Source organism: Mytilus edulis, chromosome 9 (assembly GCF_963676685.1).
Source record: "Mytilus edulis chromosome 9, xbMytEdul2.2, whole genome shotgun sequence".
NCBI classification, from domain to species: domain Eukaryota; kingdom Metazoa; phylum Mollusca; class Bivalvia; order Mytilida; family Mytilidae; genus Mytilus; species Mytilus edulis.
In genome coordinates, this window is record NC_092352.1 from 20,742,438 (window position 1) to 20,763,948 (window position 21,511).

General features: G+C 31.9%; 3 protein-coding genes across 3 annotated transcripts in view; 2 read left to right on the forward strand and 1 right to left on the reverse strand.

Moving 5' to 3' along the window:
• Positions 1–21,511, forward strand: part of LOC139489652 (transducin beta-like protein 3) — a 47,985-nt gene that overhangs the window by 18,617 nt on the left and 7,857 nt on the right. Inside the window, exons 10-19 of the mRNA XM_071276287.1 lie at positions 246–448; positions 1,378–1,578; positions 2,716–2,822; positions 3,405–3,591; positions 4,008–4,097; positions 9,416–9,484; positions 16,542–16,609; positions 16,969–17,128; positions 17,530–17,588; positions 17,886–17,989. Of these exons, the coding sequence (XP_071132388.1) occupies positions 246–448; positions 1,378–1,578; positions 2,716–2,822; positions 3,405–3,591; positions 4,008–4,097; positions 9,416–9,484; positions 16,542–16,609; positions 16,969–17,128; positions 17,530–17,588; positions 17,886–17,989 (1,248 nt within the window). The remainder of the gene's footprint in view (positions 1–245; positions 449–1,377; positions 1,579–2,715; positions 2,823–3,404; positions 3,592–4,007; positions 4,098–9,415; positions 9,485–16,541; positions 16,610–16,968; positions 17,129–17,529; positions 17,589–17,885; positions 17,990–21,511) is intronic.
• LOC139489648 (leucine-rich melanocyte differentiation-associated protein-like) overlaps positions 1–21,511 on the forward strand; it is a 511,226-nt gene that overhangs the window by 11,219 nt on the left and 478,496 nt on the right. The gene's annotated exons all lie outside the window — the stretch shown is intronic.
• LOC139487788 (uncharacterized) lies at positions 11,068–15,845 on the reverse strand. Its single transcript, XM_071272880.1, has 3 exons — positions 14,210–15,845; positions 12,503–12,542; positions 11,068–11,350 (listed from the first exon to the last, which is right to left on the reverse strand). Exon 1 carries the CDS (start codon positions 15,544–15,546, stop codon positions 14,212–14,214), a length of 1,335 nt encoding a protein of 444 aa, XP_071128981.1. The 5' UTR covers positions 15,547–15,845; the 3' UTR covers positions 11,068–11,350; positions 12,503–12,542; positions 14,210–14,211.

A 21,511-nucleotide genomic window follows, 5' to 3' on the forward strand; every position in this document is an offset into this window, starting at 1 on the left:
TGAAATACTTTATTGTACCCCCCCCCCCCCCCCTCATCTTTTCTGAAATTGCTGTAAAGTGCAGTGACAGGGTAGTCCATCTGATTTTTGTCCAACTACCTGTCGGTCTGTATTTCATATTTGGACATCAAATAGCATTTTGACCGATAGTAGTGATTTACTGTATTTGACTGTAACTGGTCACTTTAACATGCTGATTTGTCCATAATTTTTCTCTAATTAATTTAATTAATAATTTTTTTCAGGGTCTATGAAAATATGGAATGTTAAAAAATCAAAATGTGTATTTTCCAAATTTATGGGACTTGGATTAAAGTCTGAGACAGAAACTGGAAGCCAAACTATAACACAAGCCTGGTTTACTGAATCAGAACAAAACTTGACAGTTGTAGTGGCTGACCATACTATATCAATGTATAATATAGAAAATATTGAAATACAAAAACAGGTGAATATAATAAACACATTAAACCATGTATATAGGAATTGGGAATATCAAATTACAAATATCAGTAGGAATATTACTAGGAATTTTAAATATTTATAATTGTGGACAAAAGTTGTTTGATAATAACCCATATTTTCATTTAATTTCACATTGTCCATAAATACAAGAAAGAAATACAGAATTTCCCGTTATTATATAACGATGTAACAGACCTTTTATGCAAAAGAATAAATTATATCAGTTATTCATTCTGACAGAATAAAAGAAAATATCATATAGTCAATTGGATAAGTGAACATTCTTCATCTACTCTGCAGAGCATTCAATAAAAATAATTACAGAATGGTTCTTGAATACCATACACTTATATTGTTGTTCAGCTCAATCAATATTATATTTTCTCACAAATGATAATTTGTTATGTTGTTTGAAGTCCATGTCTTATGAACAAACTACGCTTTTGTTATTTACATGAAAAAATGGTACTGAAGGCTCAGATTTTCCCAATGCTGATATAATAAAATAAAATAACAGAACAAGATCTTTAATCAGTTTTGCTCTAAGTATTCATAAATCTTGATAAAAAAAATGGTTGGTTTGTATTGACAAATATCTTCCTCTATTCATAATATTAAAATACCATTACCTTTATTATGTTTATGTATCCAATAACAGATTCAAACAATGTTACAAACAGAATGTTGAATTTAATCATGGTGTTGACAGTTTATTTTTGTATAATTGTATCAATAAACCAATTTTTGGAGACGTTTCGGCCATTGGCCTTCTTCAGTTTTTTATTTAAAGCTTATTTTGGACTATGGAGTTTGAATGTACCTCTGGTATCATTTGCCTTTCTAGCTCTAAACTGTTATGAGTCTAGACAATTTGTGGATGAACTTAACACAAATATCCCATTTTCCTTTCAGTTTTGTGGCTATACAGATGAGATATTAGATTTGCAGTTTATTGGTAAAGATGACTCTCACCTAGTTGTTTGCACAAATTCAGAAAATTTGAAAGTTTACAATGTGAAAACTTGGAGTTGTCAAATATTACATGGTCATACAGATATTGTACTGAGTGTAGCTGTCCACAAAGATACAAATATGATAGCTACTGCATCTAAGGTAAGTACTTAATTAGCTCACCTTTAATCGTTAGTGTTAATGTTAAAAAAAGAGGACAAGTATGTTTTATCTTCATGTAATCAAGAGATCTTTATAGAATTAATTAGATTTATCATATACTTAGCATTGATATGATAGCTTTTGCATATGTGTAATGAGCGGATGTACACAAGCCATAATTTCCCACCCGGTCTGATAACCCATATTAGCCCGGGCTGATAACCCATATCAGGGGCGTCTCGTGCAAAAACCCATAACAGTGCTTTTCGTGCAAGTTACTTCCGGTGTTTCTGGTATCGATTGTTGACTTTTCCATTGTGACGTCAGATATTTTTTATGACGACGTCAAAATTTACGGGAACTTTTGTCCCCAGTTTAGTACTTGCTAACAAATGCCCTTGACAATTTAGAATCATTTTATAGTACAACAAACATGGAGTAATAATGATCATAAAACTCTTCCAAATTTTCAATGTTTCAAAATGCCTCTATAGCAAATGTTACCATACATAGATGTAGTGATGCTGTTGTTGGACAATTATAGTATATTTGATTCATAATTTAACTTCTTTATAAAGTTTTTGACTGTTTTAGTTATTGCATTTGTTTATTTGCCTTATTTAGTCCTGGTATCTATAATGAGTTTATTTACATAAAACTATTGTCGGAAGTATATGATAAAGCGATTAATACATGGCCTTTTCCATATCAGCCTGGGTATCATTCCTCGACCCATATCAGCACCTCGACTCCATCTCGGGCTGATATGGGGGTCTCAAGATGATACCCAGGCTGATATGGAAAAGGCCATGTATTAATCTCTATATAATCATTGTTCTTATGTTAAATTATAAGGTGTTATGGTTTATAAGATATATTGTTGTAACTGAATGCTTTCATCTGAATAAATATTTTATTGGCAGATATAAGCAGTTTTCATAGAAAACACATCTGTAAATATTTTGTCTTTTAGTAATCCTGTTCCATTGTAAAATTAGTGTTTCCCCTTTAAATGTACATTAAACAGAAATATTGTCATTAAAAAAAAAACTTTCTAAATATGGTCTAAGTTGAGAAGACATTTCAATATTATAAGTTTTCAGTTGCATATTTTTAAATTAAATTATATCATTCCAGGATAACAGCATAAGGATGTGGAACCTTGACCCAGAAACAGGGATGGTTCACTGTTGTGGTGAAGGTCAAGGTCACACAAGTTCTGTAGGGTCTATAATCTTTTCTAGGTGAGTTTAAAAGATGAGTAAGACTGTTACATACATTAGACATGTTAGAGAAGGAGAAATTATTTCTTGGCAAAAAAAAAAGAAGTCAAAATGATAAACAGACAGGGGAAAAATTCCACCTAGAAATTGATTACCACAAACCCTACAGAAAACCCAGGGTGAAATCTAGTTCTTCGGAAGAATGAGACTTTTCTGCTCCACTATTGACCCCTGTCATGTTGCTTAGGTATACAGGAAAACTCCTAGTAATTCATAGTATTTGGTATTGTAAGGAAAGAACAAGAAAGGAGAACAGGACTGGCTAGGACAAATCAAACACACCCATGATTAGCAGTGTTTCATATTTTGTCTAACAGTCAACCAAAAAATGATTGCATTGATGAAACTTTTTGAGAGCTGACTACAAGCTTACCATTTTTGAAAATTTGTAAATTTATCAAATTTTTTTCAAAACTTCACAAATTTTCTGGTACAAATTACACAATGGCAAGAATAACTGTGTTGAAAATAAATCTCTGACTTTTATGTATGCATTTTTGATAATAGTATTGTGACAAGAAGATCTGTTTGAACTTGTTTTAGTTTAAGTGGAAAGTTTGTTGTAAGTGGTGGAGAAGACTGTACAATTAAAATGTGGGATGTCAGTGATGCTAAATATAACCTACACTGTCGAGCTACAGAACGGGCACATGACAAAGATATAAATAGCATTGCAGTATCACCTAATGATAAATATATAGTCACTGCTTCTCAGGATAAAACTGCCAAGGTATGTTACATTTCAAAACATGGGACTTCACTGCATAGTTATGTTGCATCATAAAACATAGAAATTACCAAATTGATTATCACAAGACTGCAATTAGCAGCAGTATTCACTTTACCCCCTGCAACATTTAAGTTCATGTTTTTGTAACCTTGTCTGTTCATCAAATAACTAGCAGGGTATTTGATGTCCTTACTCCTCTTTTACATTTCAAGCTGGAAGCTTTTTTAATTTTTAGAATATTTATAAATACTTAAGACACATGCATTTTATCAGGATTTAATTTCTTTACTAAATAATTATTGACGAAGTTTTACATTTAAGGCCAATCGTTTTTTCAGCTTAATATATTATACAGTTAAATATCCAGAACTGATCTGTCAACCGTAATGGAAGCTTCATTTAATTGTATATTTCAGTTATGGGTCAGTAAAGATTTATCCATGATTGGAGTATTACGAGGCCACCGGAAGGGAATTTGGTGTGTCCAGTTTTCACCTGTTGATCAGGTAAAAGAATTTATTTCACAATGATTTGTAAGATATTTGAAAATTCAAATAGTGAAATTTCTTTGTGTTCATAGACTTTCTTTTTAGCTCACCTGTCCCGAAGGGACAAATGAGCTTATGCCATCACTTGGCGTCCGTCGTCGTCCGTCGTCTGTCGTCGTCTGTCGTCGTAAACTATTTCAAGAATCTTCTCCTCTGAAACTACTGGGCCAAATACTTTCAAACTTTAACTGAATGTTCTTTAGGGTATCTAATTTATAAATTGTATCCGAAGTTTTGATCTATCAACAAACATGGTCGCCATTGCTAAAAATAGAACATAGGGGTCAAATGCAGTTTTTGGCTTATAACTCAAAAACCAAAGCTATTTAGAGCAAATCTGACATGGGGTAATATTGTTTATCAGGTCAAGATCTATCTGCCCTGAAATTTTCAGATGAATCAGACAACCCGTTGTTGGGTTTGCTGCCCCTGAATTGGTAATTTTAAGGAAATTTTGCTGTTTTTGGTTATTATCTTGAATATTATTATAGATAGAGATAAACTGTAAACAGGAATAATGTTCAGCAAAGTAAGATTTACAAATAAGTCAACATGACGGAAATGGTCAGTTGACCCCTTTAGGAGTTATTGCCCTTTATAGTCAATTTTTAACCATTTTTCGTAAATCTTAGTAATCTTTTACAAAAATCTTCTCCTCTGAAACTACTGGGCCAAATACTTCCAAACTTTAATTGAATGTTCCTTAGGGTATCTAGTTTGTAAATTGTATCCGAAGTTATGATCTATCAACAAACATGGTCGCCATTGCTAAAAATGGAACATAGGGGTCAAATGCAGTTTTTGGCTTATAACTCAAAAACCGAAGCATTTAGAGCAAATCTGACATGGGGTAATATTGTTTATCAGGTCAAGATCTATCTGCCCTGAAATTTTCAGATGAATCAGACAACCTGTTGTTGGGTTGCTGCCCCTGAATTGGTAATTTTAAGGAAATTTTGCTGTTTTTGGTTATTATCTTGAATATTATTATAGATAGAGATAAACTGTAAACAGAAATAATGTTCAGCAAAGTAAGATTTACAAATAAGTCAACATGACGGAAATGGTCAGTTGACCCCTTTAGGAGTTATTGCCCTTTATAGTCAATTTTTAACCATTTTTCGTAAATCTTAGTAATCTTTTACAAAAAATCTTCTCCTGAAACTACTGGGCCAAATACTTCCAAACTTTAACTGAATGTTCCTTAGGGTATCTAGTTTGTAAATTGTATCCGAAGTTATGATCTATCAACAAACATGGTCGCCATTGCTAAAAATAGAACATAGGGGTCAAATGCAGTTTTTGGCTTATAACTCAAAAACCAAAGCATTTAGAGCAAATCTGACATGGGGTAATATTGTTTATCAGGTCAAGATCTATCTGCCCTGAAATTTTCAGATGAATCAGACAACCTGTTGTTGGGTTGCTGCCCCTGAATTGGTAATTTTAAGGAAATTTTGCTGTTTTTGGTTATTATCTTGAATATTATTATAGATAGAGATAAACTGTAAACAGGAATAATGTTCAGCAAAGTAAGATTTACAAATAAGTCAACATGACGGAAATGGTCAGTTGACCCCTTTAGGAGTTATTGCCCTTTATAGTCAATTTTTAACCATTTTTCGTAAATCTTAGTAATCTTTTACAAAAAATCTTCTCCTGAAACTACTGGGCCAAATACTTCCAAACTTTAACTGAATGTTCCTTAGGGTATCTAGTTTGTAAATTGTATCCGAAGTTATGATCTATCAACAAACATGGTCGCCATTGCTAAAAATGGAACATAGGGGTCAAATGCAGTTTTTGGCTTATAACTCAAAAACCGAAGCATTTAGAGCAAATCTGACATGGGGGTAATATTGTTTATCAGGTCAAGATCTATCTGCCCTGAAATTTTCAGATGAATCAGACAACCTGTTGTTGGGTTGCTGCCCCTGAATTGGTAATTTTAAGGAAATTTTGCTGTTTTTGGTTATTATCTTGAATATTATTATAGATAGAGATAAACTGTAAACAGAAATAATGTTCAGCAAAGTAAGATTTACAAATAAGTCAACATGACGGAAATGGTCAGTTGACCCCTTTAGGAGTTATTGCCCTTTATAGTCAATTTTTAACCATTTTTCGTAAATCTTAGTAATCTTTTACAAAAAATCTTCTCCTGAAACTACTGGGCCAAATACTTCCAAACTTTAACTGAATGTTCCTTAGGGTATCTAGTTTGTAAATTGTATCCGAAGTTATGATCTATCAACAAACATGGTCGCCATTGCTAAAAATAGAACATAGGGGTCAAATGCAGTTTTTGGCTTATAACTCAAAAACCAAAGCATTTAGAGCAAATCTGACATGGGGTAATATTGTTTATCAGGTCAAGATCTATCTGCCCTGAAATTTTCAGATGAATCAGACAACCTGTTGTTGGGTTGCTGCCCCTGAATTGGTAATTTTAAGGAAATTTTGCTGTTTTTGGTTATTATCTTGAATATTATTATAGATAGAGATAAACTGTAAACAGGAATAATGTTCAGCAAAGTAAGATTTACAAATAAGTCAACATGACGGAAATGGTCAGTTGACCCCTTTAGGAGTTATTGCCCTTTATAGTCAATTTTTAACCATTTTTCGTAAATCTTAGTAATCTTTTACAAAAAATCTTCTCCTGAAACTACTGGGCCAAATACTTCCAAACTTTAACTGAATGTTCCTTAGAGTATCTAGTTTGTAAATTGTATCCGAAGTTATGATCTATCAACAAACATGGTCGCCATTGCTAAAAATAGAACAGGGGTCAAATGCAGTTTTTGGCTTATAACTCAAAAACCAAAGCATTTAGAGCAAATCTGACATGGGGTAATATTGTTTATCAGGTCAAGATCTATCTGCCCTGAAATTTTCAGATGAATCAGACAACCTGTTGTTGGGTTGCTGCCCCTGAATTGGTAATTTTAAGGAAATTTTGCTGTTTTTGGTTATTATCTTGAATATTATTATAGATAGAGATAAACTGTAAACAGGAATAATGTTCAGCAAAGTAAGATTTACAAATAAGTCAACATGACGGAAATGGTCAGTTGACCCCTTTAGGAGTTATTGCCCTTTATAGTCAATTTTTAACCATTTTTCGTAAATCTTAGTAATCTTTTACAAAAAATCTTCTCCTGAAACTACTGGGCCAAATACTTCCAAACTTTAACTGAATGTTCCTTAGGGTATCTAGTTTGTAAATTGTATCCGAAGTTATGATCTATCAACAAACATGGTCGCCATTGCTAAAAATGGAACATAGGGGTCAAATGCAGTTTTTGGCTTATAACTCAAAAACCGAAGCATTTAGAGCAAATCTGACATGGGGTAATATTGTTTATCAGGTCAAGATCTATCTGCCCTGAAATTTTCAGATGAATCAGACAACCTGTTGTTGGGTTGCTGCTCCTGAATTGGTAATTTTAAGGAAATTTTGCTGTTTTTGGTTATTATCTTGAATATTATTATAGATAGAGATAAACTGTAAACAGAAATAATGTTCAGCAAAGTAAGATTTACAAATAAGTCAACATGACGGAAATGGTCAGTTGACCCCTTTAGGAGTTATTGCCCTTTATAGTCAATTTTTAACCATTTTTCGTAAATCTTAGTAATCTTTTACAAAAAATCTTCTCCTGAAACTACTGGGCCAAATACTTCCAAACTTTAACTGAATGTTCCTTAGGGTATCTAGTTTGTAAATTGTATCCGAAGTTATGATCTATCAACAAACATGGTCGCCATTGCTAAAAATGGAACATAGGGGTCAAATGCAGTTTTTGGCTTATAACTCAAAAACCGAAGCATTTAGAGCAAATCTGACGTTGGGTAATATTGTTTATCAGGTCAATTTCTATCTGCCCTGAAATTTTCAGATGAATCAGACAACCTGTTGTTGGGTTGCTGCCCCTGAATTGATAATTTTAAGGAAATTTTGCTGTTTTTGTTTATTATCTTGAATATAATTATAGATAGAAATAAACTGTAAACAGCAATAATGTTCAGCAAAGTAAGATCTTCAATTAAGTCAAATTGACCAAAATTGTCAATTGACCCCTTAAGGAGTTATTGCCCTTTAAAGACTTTTTTTCACAATTTGTTCATCATGTTGACTTACTTTAAAAAATCTTCTCCTTTGAAACTGCTGTATCAATTTCAGCCAAACTTAGGCTAAATGAGTTTCAGAGTATCTAGTATAAATTTTATATTTTATTTCCTTGTATGTCAAGAAACATAGCTCCTATGGCTAAAATAGAACATAGGAGAAAATGATTATTTTTTTTGGCTTTTGAAGAAAATAGGACAATCCAAAAAACATTTAAATAAATTGAAAAGCCAAAATAATCATTGATGAGAGATTTAACCAAAAGAATTAAGGTGAGCGATTCAGGCTCTTGAGAGCCTCTTGTTTATTTATAAATATCATGTTTTCCTCTAATCATTTGAGTATTTTAAGATAAAAAAAATTATGCTGTTGTAGAAAAAATGAAAATGTGAAAACAGTACATGTTTTCCATCACAGATTTTATTTTTTTACTTTAACATCAGTTTAATTAAATACTTAAAGTCATATGAAAAGAGTGGCTGGTGAAAAATAATGTTTATCCAATTCTTGAACCAATAAACTTATATATCATAAACTTAGTCTTCTGAGCACAATTTTATTTTTCTCTGTCTGTTATGATTAAACAAATATGGCAGTTCATTAATTGCCGTGTTTTGAAGCAGAAGTTTATGGATTGTCACCTTATAGTAAACAATCAACAAAAAGCATGGATATTGAGCATGTGTTTAACATATACAATCAGATAATTGTTTATTTTATTGACAGATTCATGCGTATTGCAATCACCGGATTTTTACGAGACGAGTCACGCTAAGGTCACTTGCATATAGGAAAAATATGTCGGCGAATTGCTTCCTGGAAGCAAGCAATTAAAATAAAGTAAACTTTTTCTGAATGTGAACAAATAATGAGTTTTCTTTAGGAAAAAGTATATGTACATAAGTTTTATAATGAAAACTGAAAACTATCCATTTAGTTAAAAAAATCATATGCATCATTTTTTTTCAATTTTAGGTTTCATATGACTTTAAATCTTTTGAAATATAAAGACAATTATGTCGTAGAATTAACTAAAATATTCAGGTCAAATATGCATAGTGCAAAGGTGATCTATGGACAAGAAGGAATTTGAATTATTCATTTCTGTAAAATTCCATTATAAGATGCTTTACCTATGTTTCAGTGTGCTGTTACCTCATCAGCAGATGGTACCATCAAGATTTGGTCATTATCTGACTTTACCTGTGTCAAGGTAAGATATTCAGGGTTATTAATTACTGTGTATCATTATTAATCATAGAATACCAATTATTGTGGTTTTCGTGGCTACAGGTACAAATTTTCTATAGGCTTGTATGCAGACATTTTTAAAACCATTAAAATTGAATATCCGCAAAAATACATTTTTTTTCATCTGCAATGAATAAGTGAATCTACAGTTTCGGACTAAATTTGTATCTGGGTGAGAACTTTTAAGATGTCAGGTACATTTTTGTACTTGAATAATCTGACTATACCTATGTCAAGATAGAACAAATGATGGATAGACTCATTTCACAAAAAATCTTTGGACAAAAAACTTGCATGTCATGAACATTTTATTTTAACCTGTGATAATTTTTTGTTGTAAGATTTTTAATTGTAAAGAACCATTGGTATGTGCATGATCATAGTTTTGTTTAACATTCGTTAAAAATCATTCAGTCAGAAATCAAACTACTATCTCAGTACAATAGATATCAATACCAACAAAAAAAGATAATGCTGACACACACAAAGACACTTATAGCGAACCCTATGATAGTTTTCCATAGATTCACCTGCAAGTTACCTGTCGATTTAAACTTTTGGCAGTTCTATTGTCCCATCTAACAAATACAACAGGTATTGTTCTCTGTATAGTTTATTCACCAGGACCTTTAAATTTCTTCTAGGAGAAATATATCACTCATTGATTAATATACCCGAACAAAAAATTGAACTGTCAATGATGAAAAAATACTTATATCAATACTAAGAAAGGACTCACAAAACTGCATGTGGTGTTGTATTTATTCAATACCAAAAACTCGTTTTTAATGTGTTCAATATTAATAATGTTACCTTATCCAAGCATCATTTATGATGTGAAGGATAAGGTGCATTATATGAAGAAGCCAAAGGGCTTCGAGGGTTAATAAGTGAACCTTTACTTTATGTCAAGGCCGCACGCCTTTTTTCACAGCTGAGTGATTTTTTGTCTGACCACTACTATATAAGCCCGTGCAGAGTAGTGACCAGCCTCTTTTTAAATAACCAAAGCCGCTATTGGCATTTATTGGTCTAAATATTTATTTTTGGGACGGGCGTATTACTGATTATATAATTTGGGAGGGTACATATTAACCCTCGAAGCCCTTTGGCTTCTTCATATAATGCACCTTATCCTTCACATCATAAATGATGCTTGGATAAGGTAACATTATATATCATAATCCTGGGCTTGCTCAGGTTAATAAGTGAACTCTTTGTAGCTCCAATAAATGCAACTTCCAAAACAGAATAAGAAATAAATGGAAATTAATAACCAACTAATCTCATGAACAATACCAGTAAAAAACTTGAACAGAGATATAAACAAAGAAATTCACCAAATATAGATATCCAACACAAAACTAATCTGAAAATCAGATCATTCTGACAATTTTTTGTTTAAGACGGACAAGTCTTTGCTCTCAAGTCTTTATTCCACATACTTTTAAATTTCATCAAATACCAATATAGTCTAGTTAGAACCAGTATAGAGCAAATCTTTCATCTAAAAATTATTGTAACAACACAGAAAAAATAAAAATATATGATTAATTCTTTTAATCTTGTTGTCTATCAATATGCATCACACAATATAATTGGAAAAACAATAATAATGTCCATCACTAGTTAATAAATCTTATGTATGTCCATACACGCAACGCGATATCATCACAAATGTCCTTTCACTATTCACTATTATGAATCAACATCTGGAATAATGGTTCCTCCATCTCCAATCTGTTAGTTCCTTAGACAGTACATCTCCTGATGTAGAAAAACCCTGGAACTGTATCTCTAAGTCATTGTCAGCATCAACATGATCAGGCTGTAAAAGTATGATTAAACACTGAATGAACATAATTTGAATTTGTATTGTCTACCTCAATATCCTTACAGTAAAACTTTTTGAAGGTCTGAGCTGATGCCCAATTTGCTGTTTTCAGGATATCATTTAATGATATACCTGCTCTTTTAGCTGCAGAAGAGGATGCAGATCTGTATGAATGAGCTTTAAATTTCAACACATTTATGCCTGCATTAGACAGTACCAATTTTAACCATCTGGCAATTGAACAGCTTGTTACAGCTTTTAAAGTTCTGAATGAAATAAACAATTTACTACTTTTTCTTAAGTCTTTAGTTCGGTGAATATAATGTTTTAAAGTTTCAACAGGACAAATTTCTTTTTTCTGAAAGACAGGAATAATAACATCTTGTCCTATGTTTTTAGGTCGTGTCGTCTTTAATAAAGTTGTGACACGAAATATAAATGATGTGCCTGTACTGAGAACAGAGTTTAAATTAAGACTTGCAAGTGTTTGTGATCTTTGAGCAGATGCTAGAGCAATTAAAGCAACACATTTGAGAGTTAACATTTTTAAATCTAAATCTTGTAACGGGTACAGAGATTCTAAATAGCTCAATACTTTGCCAACATCCCAAGTAAACAAATATCTTGGTCTTGGGGGTCTCAGATTAAACACACCCTTCAAAAATCTTTGAATATAACTGTTATTTTCAAAAGATAAGTTACCCAATAAAGTCAGTGTCTGACATATTGCTGATTTGTGACTATTTATACAGCTATAAGATCGTCCTTTTTGAAACAAAATGGACAGATAATCTAAAAGTAACTTTACAGATGGAGAAGTGGGACTAGTTTGTCTTGAATTACACCACAAAACCCAGCTTCTCCAAGAGTATTCATACTGAACATTGGTTGACTTTCTCCAAGATTTAAGAAAGATTTTTGTAGTTTTGTCTGAAAAACCTTGATTAAGGAGATGTTTCCTGAAACAAGACAGGCGATAAGAAACATTTTTCTTGTGTTCATTGTATGACTTTGATTGTTGTGTGCTAGAGTTAGCAAGTTTGACAACTGAGGCAATTTTACAGGAAAATCTATTAATGCTTTCAATAACTTTGGATACCATAACTGAGTTGTCCATACAGGGACGATTAAAATTGCCCTGCTTACCTGATCGTCTTCTATCTTTTGAAGTACTCTGCTGATTTGACTGAAAGGAGGAAATATATAAGGATATAATTTATGCCATGAAAATGAAAAAGCATCAGTTGCATAAGCATCAGGATCTGGAAACCAGCTTACAAAATTATTCAATTGGTTATTAAGCCTTGAGGCAAACAAATCCGTATCTGGGATGAAAAAATGTTTGGTTACTTCATTAAAAACTGATTCATTGAGTTTCCACTCTGAAGTGTCATTAAAATTTCTTGATAAATTATCTGGTATAATATTTTCTTTCCCTGGAATATGAACAGCAGATAGTAAAACTTTGTTTTTTATACACCAATGCCATATTTGTTTTGTTATTTCTAATAAAGATAAAACTGATCCTCCTTGATTATTTATGTAGTTTACAGCAGTGGAACTATCAGATTTTACACAAATGTGTGTTCTTTCTACGTGACAGCAAAGTGATATTATGCTAAAATAGATAGCTTTTAATTCTAGAATATTAATGTGTAGACACTGCTCCTCCAAACTCCAATGACCTTGAGTTTGCTTTCCATGAAAAACAGCTCCCCAACCATTGAGGGAGGCATCTGTATGTAAATAATAACTTGGGGAATCATTTCTAATAGGTCTCCCATTAACTGTTTTAACATTTTCTAACCACCAAACTATTTCAGATTTGCCTTCTACTGATATGTTCAAAAATGAATTGAAATTGTTATTTGATGCATGTAAAGCTTGTGTTTTGTCTAAATCTAAATATCTATGAAACAAGTGAGCATATTGTACTGCATAATGTGCAGATGAATAAAGTCCTGTTAATTGTGCTAGACTTCTAATTGATACTTTGTGAGCTTTAAGCATTTTATTTGACAGTTCAATTATTTTCCGTACTTTCTCCTCTGGTAAAAATACCTTAAATAGTACTGAATCTATAATATATCCCAAAAATATAATTCTATTGGTTGGAATAAAAACTGATTTTTCAATATTGATGTCAAACCCAACTGACTCTATAAAGGTTTTAACCTTTTCTGTATTTTGGACTGCCAAATCAAAGTTTTCTGCTTGCAAAAGGGAATCATCAATGTAAAAATATGAATCAATACCCATGCTCCGAATATGTGAAAAAATTACTTTCAGAATTTTTGTAAATACTCTTGGAGCAGAAGCAATACCGAAAGGTAGACATTGAAATTCATATAACTTTTCATTCCATATGAATTTTAGATATTTTCTGTCCGATTCATAGATTGAAATGGAAAAATATGCATCTGTCAAATCCAAAGATGTAAAAAAGCTATTTTTAGAAATTCCTTTTAAAATCAAATCTAGCGTTTCTTGTTTAAAATGGTGATAGCTTATAAATTGATTCAATGGTTTCAAATTGATGACTGGCCTAAATTTTCCATTTTTCTTTTTTACTAGAAATATATTTGAAATAAACTGTTCTGATTCATCAAAAGATTCCTTGATAGCACCTTTCTCAAGCATATCAACTATTTCTTTGTCAATAAGGGCCTTTTCCTTATTGTTAAATTTTATAGGAACAGGAATTTTTTCCTGAATTGGCTTTTCATCAAATTCTATCTTATATCCCTTAATTGTAGAAATAATCCAATTGTCTTTTGTTAAATATTTCCAATTTGAAATAAAATTTTTCAGTTTACCCGACTTTCTTTTAATATTTATACTTTTATTTCTCACCTTTAAAATCTTCTTTTCTGATTGAAGGTGTTGGGTCTGTTTCCTCTCAATTGACCCCGTGGGCTCTGATAACTTTGTCTTGGCTGATAGCCCCTTCTGCCTAAAAAACGGCTTCTTCCCCTGAAACTTCCTCTGTAGTTTGAATTTCTACCATAGCTACTAGTAATGTTCTTGTTTATTTTATTAATCTCATTGATATCTTTCAATCGCTTGCCAACTTCATCTCCAAAAAGGTTAGAACCTACATCTTCATTGCGATTGCAAAGTTGGTGATATTTCTTGTCTATGTGTGGCTTTAAAGACATACGTCTTTTAATTGATAGTTCAAAGTGAGTATTGCTCAAGATTGCCAAAGCTTTAGAAATATTTTCCCTCATAAGTTTTACATCTGGAGTTTTGGATTTCAAAATTTCAGCCACTCTTATCAATGGTACCATACCACAACCCAGCGATTTTTGTATAGTTTGTAGATTCAAATCTGCAGTTTTAGCTTTTCTTTCAAGAAATTGCCATATCTCAGCATTAACTGGGGGTGCTACAAGACTTTTGCAATTTACCGGTATCTTCATTTCTCTCGTCATTACTGACACATCTGATTTCTTCTTACAAATATTGTCAAAAACTTTTGCTAATGATGCGCTTACCTCTTCATCATATTTTTCATCATCTTCAAATATTTTAGGTAATTCATAGTCAAATTCGTCATCAGATGCTATAACCTGAGGTTCATTCTCTTCGTCAGAAAAGATATTGTAGTGAGTGTCAATCACCTGCTCATCAGACTCATTCTCAGAAAATTCCATGTTATTGTCAATATTTTTACTGGACATTTCATTATTGTGACTCAAAGTGGATACTAGAGTATCCGACAAACCTTTAAATAAAGTTTTAAGCAACTCTGACTGGTCAACCTGATTCTTTGCAGCAGTTTTCTTTACTGTGCCTGTGCCAGGTTTCGTAGCCTTCGTACCTTTACCACGTTTTTTGACCGGACTTACTGTTATTCCGCTCCCTGATGGCAACTCATTGTCCATCTCAGTCACCTGCCTTTTAGGTGTCTTTTGCTTACTGGCTAAAGCCTTGCCTTTTGTAGAGCTCGTACTCTTCTTACCTTTTTCAGTCTGTTGTTGTTTTTGTTTTTGTGTGACTGCCATTCGGATGTCCTCGGCAATTAATATTTGTGCTTCCGGGTTATCGAACTCCGGGTCATTAATGTTCTCAACTTGAGAAAAACCAGAAAACGAAGCATCAACTTCTTCGTCTGACGCAAATAGTTTTAATATTTCATCGTCATTGTCACTTTCACTGTCGCTTAAACGCGATGTACAGCGCGACATAACTTCTGTATATAAACAGCTGACAGATTCTGCCAAGTTTTGAAATTTATTTTCAATGTTTCCGATTCGGATAAATTATTTTACAACAGAGTCTGTTGCAAAACTTTTATTTCGTGTACTAAATCGAGTCGACTTAACCACGTGCGGCCTTTTAAAATAAAGAGGCTGGTCACTACTCTGCACGGGCTTATATAGTAGTGGTCAGACAAAAAATCACTCAGCTGTGAAAAAAGGCGTGCGGCCTTGACATAAAGTAAAGGTTCACTTATTAACCTGAGCAAGCCCAGGATTATGATATATAATGAGTTAAAAATTAAAAGTTGATTTCTGATCAAATATTCAATAAATATTTTTGTGCGTTTGATAAATAAAAATTTGAATATTATTATTTTTAAATTAAGGTCTTCATAAACATAGTCTATAAATTAACAACAAAAAAACATGCAAATTCATTGGAAAATACTAAAAAATGTGTCTAAAATAAACTTTTTATTATTAAATCAGATTTTATATTGAACAGATTGAAAATATATTAATGATATATTGAATAAATACAATATTGCATACTGTATGCAATATTGTATTTATTCAATATATCATTAATATATATGTGAGTTTATAGAAGTATTTCAATAAAAAAACAGATAATTTTTTGGTCAGGTAAATTAATCAATGAGTGATATATTTCTCCTAGAAGAAATTTAAAGGTCCTGGTGAATGAACTATACAGAGAACAATTTACCTGTTGTATTTGTTAGATGGGACAATAGAACTTACAAAAGTTTAAATCGACAGGTAACTTGCAGATGAATCTATGGAAAACTATCATAGGGTTCGCAATAATATGTTTATTTTGTTAAGGAGAAAATAAATGACAATATCTATTATAGTGCATACTTTATTTCTTAAGCTGTTGAGTATACAAATATGGTAGGAATGCAAATGTAAAAAAGAATTACGAATTATATTAAAATTGTTTTTATATGTCTTTTCAGACTTTTGAAGGACATGACAGTTCTGTTTTAAGAGTGGTCTTTTTAACTAGAGGCATGCAGTTATTATCATGGTTTGTATACATGTTTTCTTACATTACATTGTGGAACATGTGTTGCACATATAGACATGTATAGATATAAGAAGATGTGGTATGGGTGCCAATGAGTCAACTCTCCATCCAAGTCACAATTTTTTTAAAAGTAAACCTTTATGTAGGTCAAAGTATGGTCTTAAACATAGAGCCTTGGCTCACACCGAACAGCAAGCTATAAAGGGCCCCAAAAATGACTAAATTTTTTGATTTACACTCATATATGTCTAATATCAGTTGCTTTACTTCTGAAGATATTTATTATATAACTTAGCAAATGACAAAATATTTTAAAAGTACACTCATATATAATGTCTATATTTTAATGGTTTTTTAGTGGGTTCAGATGGATTATTAAAAATCTGGACAATAAAAACAAATGAATGTGTAAAGACATTTGATGAGCATGATGATAAAGTTTGGGGGCTTGCTGTCAGTTCTGATGAAAACCGTGTTATCACTGGTGGTGCAGACTCAACCATTCTGGAATGGCAAGTAAGTCAAGAATAGTGCAATACTAAGGACCAGATACAGTCATACCTCCAGTGGTGATTAGTTTTTTGTTTGTTGAACTATTATTTAGGAATATCAATGATGGGTAATCTTCTTTTCTTCTCACAAGCTTATTTTATTGCTCAAATATCTTTTAGGTAATAAATAGACATTTTTGAAGAACCTTGTAAAACATGCTTGCCTTCTGTTTGACCTTGTTTTGCACATGGTTTGATCATATCGAAAATTCTATTTGCCAACTATACCTTTATTTTTAAAGTGATAAACACATGGCTTCCTATTTCTTCTGCAAAGATAAATATTGTTTAATTTTTCTCCCATGTATTGTTTATAGTAGCTAATATAGACTGTGCAAGTATGTTTAAAATCTTGAACTATTACAGGATATAACACAGGAAGTAGAAGACACCACAAGGAAAGAACAAGAACAGTTTATTATCAGGTAATATAAATATACATGTTTTAAAAGCATCTTAAATTAGGTTTATATATTTGATACAAGATTGAACATAAAGAAAATTCTGCATGATAGATATTGTTTTACAATGAGAATTGTTAATACTGTAGAATGTAGATAACTTATTATTCATGGGGTATTAACTTTTGTGGATTTGTTGGTATAGGTGAATCATGAATTTAAATGTTCGATTAAGAAATGAAGTCTTAACTTGAAAAATTGTGTTGTCTCTTGCTTTTTTCAAGTGAATGTCAGATATGATATTTCCCCCCTTTTTTCCAGAGAACAGGAATTGTCAAACTTGATTCAGCAGAAGAAATACCACAAAGCAATTGCATTGGCAATTAAGTTAGAACAACCCTTTAGAGTGCTGACCATTTTAAAAGGTTTGTCTAATTAGAATGTCAGAAAATAACAAATAAAATAATAGCCATGTAAGACTTTGATGAAAGCTTCAACTTCCACAGATTTTTCGACCTATGATAGTAGAGGGGCATTATGTTTTCTGGTCTGTACGTCCGTTCGTCCGTTAGTCCGGATTCAGGTTAAACATTTTGGTCAAGGTAGTTTATGATGAAGTTGAAGTCCAATCAACTTTAAACTTAGTAAACATGTTCCCCATGATATGATCTTTCTAATTTTAGTGCCAAATTAAAGTTTTGACCCCAATTTCACGGTCTACTGTACATAGAAAATGATAGTGTGAAGTTCAGGTTAAAGTTTTTGGTCAAGGTAATTTTTGATGTAGTTGAAGTGCAATAAACTTGAAACTAAGTACACATGTTCCCTATGATATGATCTTTCTAATTTAAATTCCAAATTAAAATTTTGACCCCAATTTCACGGTCCACTGAACATGGAAAATGATACTGCGAGTGGGGCATCCGTGTACTATGGACACATTCTTGGTTTTTATACGACGCAAAATTTGAAATTTTTTTCGTCGTATATTGCTATCACGTTGGCGTCGTCGTCTGCGTCGTCGTCGTCGTCGTCGTCGTCGTCCAAATACTTTTAGTTTTCGCACTCTAACTTTAGTAAAAGTGAATAGAAATCTATGAAATTTTAACACAAGGTTTATGACCACAAAAGGAAGGTTGGGATTGATTTTGGGAGTTTTACCCAACATTTTAGGAATTAGGGGCCAAAAAGGGCCCAAATAAGCATTTTCTTGGTTTTCGCACTATAACTTTAGTTTAAGTTAATAGAAATCTATGAAATTTTGACATAAGGTTTATGACCACAAAAGAAAGGTTAGGATTGATTTTGGGAGTTTTGGTTCCAACAGTTTAAGAATTAGGGGCCAAAAAAGGGCCCAAATAAGCATTATTCTTGGTTTTCGCACAATAACTTTAGTTTAAGTAAATAGAAGTCAATGAAATTTAAACACAATGTTTATGACCACAAAAGGAAGGTTGGTATTGATTTTGGGAGTTTAGGTCCCAACAGTTTAGGAATTAGGGGCCAAAAAGGGACCCAAATAAGCATTTTTCTTGGTTTTCGCACCATAACTTTAGTATAAGTAAATAGAAATCTATGAAATTTAAACACAAGGTTTATGACCATAAAAGGAAGGTTGGTATTGATTTTGGGAGTTTTTGTCCCAACAGTTTAGGAATAAAGGGCCCAAAGGGTCCAGATTTAAACTTTGTTTGATTTTATCAAAAATTGAATAATTGGGGTTCTTTGATATGCCGAATCTAACTGTGTATGTAGATTCTTAATTTTTGGTCCCGTTTTCAAATTGGTCTACATTAAGGTCCAAAGGGTCCAAAAATTAAACTTAGTTTGATTTTAACAAAAATTGAATCCTTGGGGTTCTTTGATATGCTGAATCTAAAAATGTACTTAGATTTTTTATTATTGGCCCAGTTTTCAAGTTGGTCCAAATCGGGGTCCAAAATTAAAATTTGTTTGATTTCATCAAAAATTGAATAATTGGGGTTCTTTAAGCCAAATCTAACTGTGTATGTAGATTCTTAATTTTTGGTCCCGTTTTAAAATTGGTTTACATTAACGTCCAAAGGGTCCAAAATTAAACTAAGTTTGATTTTAACAAAAATTGAATTCTTGGGCCTCTTTGATATGCTGAATCTAAACATGTACTTAGATTTTTGATTATGGGCCCAGTTTTCAAGTTGGTCCAAATCAGGATCCAAAATTATTATATTAAGTATTGTGCAATAGCAAGAAATTTTCAATTGCACAGTATTCAGCAATAGCAAGAAATCTTCAATTGCACAGTATTGTGCAATAGCAAGAAATCTTCAATTGCACAGTATTGTGCAATAGCAAATATTTTCAATTGTACAGTATTGCACAATAGCAAGAAATATCTAATTGCACAATATTGTGCAATAGCAAGAAATTCCAATTGGATTTCAATTGGAGTTATCTTTCTTTGTCCAGAATAGTAGTTGAATCAACTTAAATCATTGTTTTATACAATATACAATGTATATTCACTTTTACTACCAACTGATAGATTAAAACAATCTTTACCATTCAGTGATAACAAGCACTTTTTTTACATTTTAATATTTTATGATGTATTTAAATGAGTAGTTATTGTTGCAAACTTCATTAGAAATTTGAATTGAGATCAGTTTTGAAATAAGGGAAAGGGGGATGTGAAAAAAAAATTGGAGGGTCAATTTTTTTCATTTCAGATTTCATAAATAAAAAGAAAATTTCTTCAAACATTTTTTTGAGAGGATTAATATTCAACAGCATAGTGAATTGCTCAAAGGCAAACATTTTTTTTTAAGTTCATTAGACCACGTTCATTCTGTGTCAGAAACCTATGCTGTGTCAACTATTTAATCACAATCCAAATTTAGAGCTGAATCCAGCTTGAATGTTGAGTCCATACTTGCCCCAACTGTTCAGGGTTCAACCTCTGCGGTCGTATAAAGCTGCGCCCTGCGGAGCATCTGGTTTTTATCTACAATGAGTTTATCTTCAGTGTGCATAAAACATTCAGACGGCTTTAGGTATTATCTAATTGTGTAGCATTATGAATTTTTTAAAAGAAAAGAAAAAAAGAGTCTACATAATTTGGGCTGAAAGCAATAATTATATATAACACTGAAATTTCAAATGGGATCATTTTAACTTCAGAAGAAATGATGCTGGATAAAGATTTGTAATCAATGTGCTTTGGGTGAACATTGATAAAGAGATCAAAATAATTGAACATTCAAAAAGTCAGATAATAAAATCAACGGTACCAATTTTGTTGCACCAGATGCGCATTTCGACAATATATGTCTCTTCAGTGATGCTCGTGGCCAAAATATTTGAAATCCAAAGCTTATATAAAAGATGAAGAGCTATAATCCAAAATGACTTCAAATAATTGTAAAATTAAATGAGGCTTAGTTATAAGACGATATTTGATTAAAATTTTTATAAACCAATAGTTATGCTAAGAGTTAACATGAGAAGCGCATGCGCAGATAGAGGTCACTATTCAGAGATATTCATGTATAATTGAATAAATTTCTGGGTAGGTAATGATGAAAAAAGGGTGGGCATGTTAACTCTTAGCATAACTATTGGTTTATAAAAATTTTAATCAAATATCGTCTTATAACTAAGCCTCATTTAATTTTACAATTTTTATAAACCAATATTATGCAAGAGTTCCCATGAGATTTGAGAGCCAATTTACTTGAATACGTGTAATTTATCCCTGTTGTGTAGGATTACAATAATGTATTGGATTCCCAAATTACTATAAATTAATATAGCAATCAGCTCACAATTAGTTATATATATCTATAACTGTTTCAACGACATACGGAATACCAATATATCTGTAGGCAACAAAGCCATTTCATAATATGGATTTTGGTAATGATAAAGACATTTTCAAATAATATTGTATTAACTTATATACATCATGA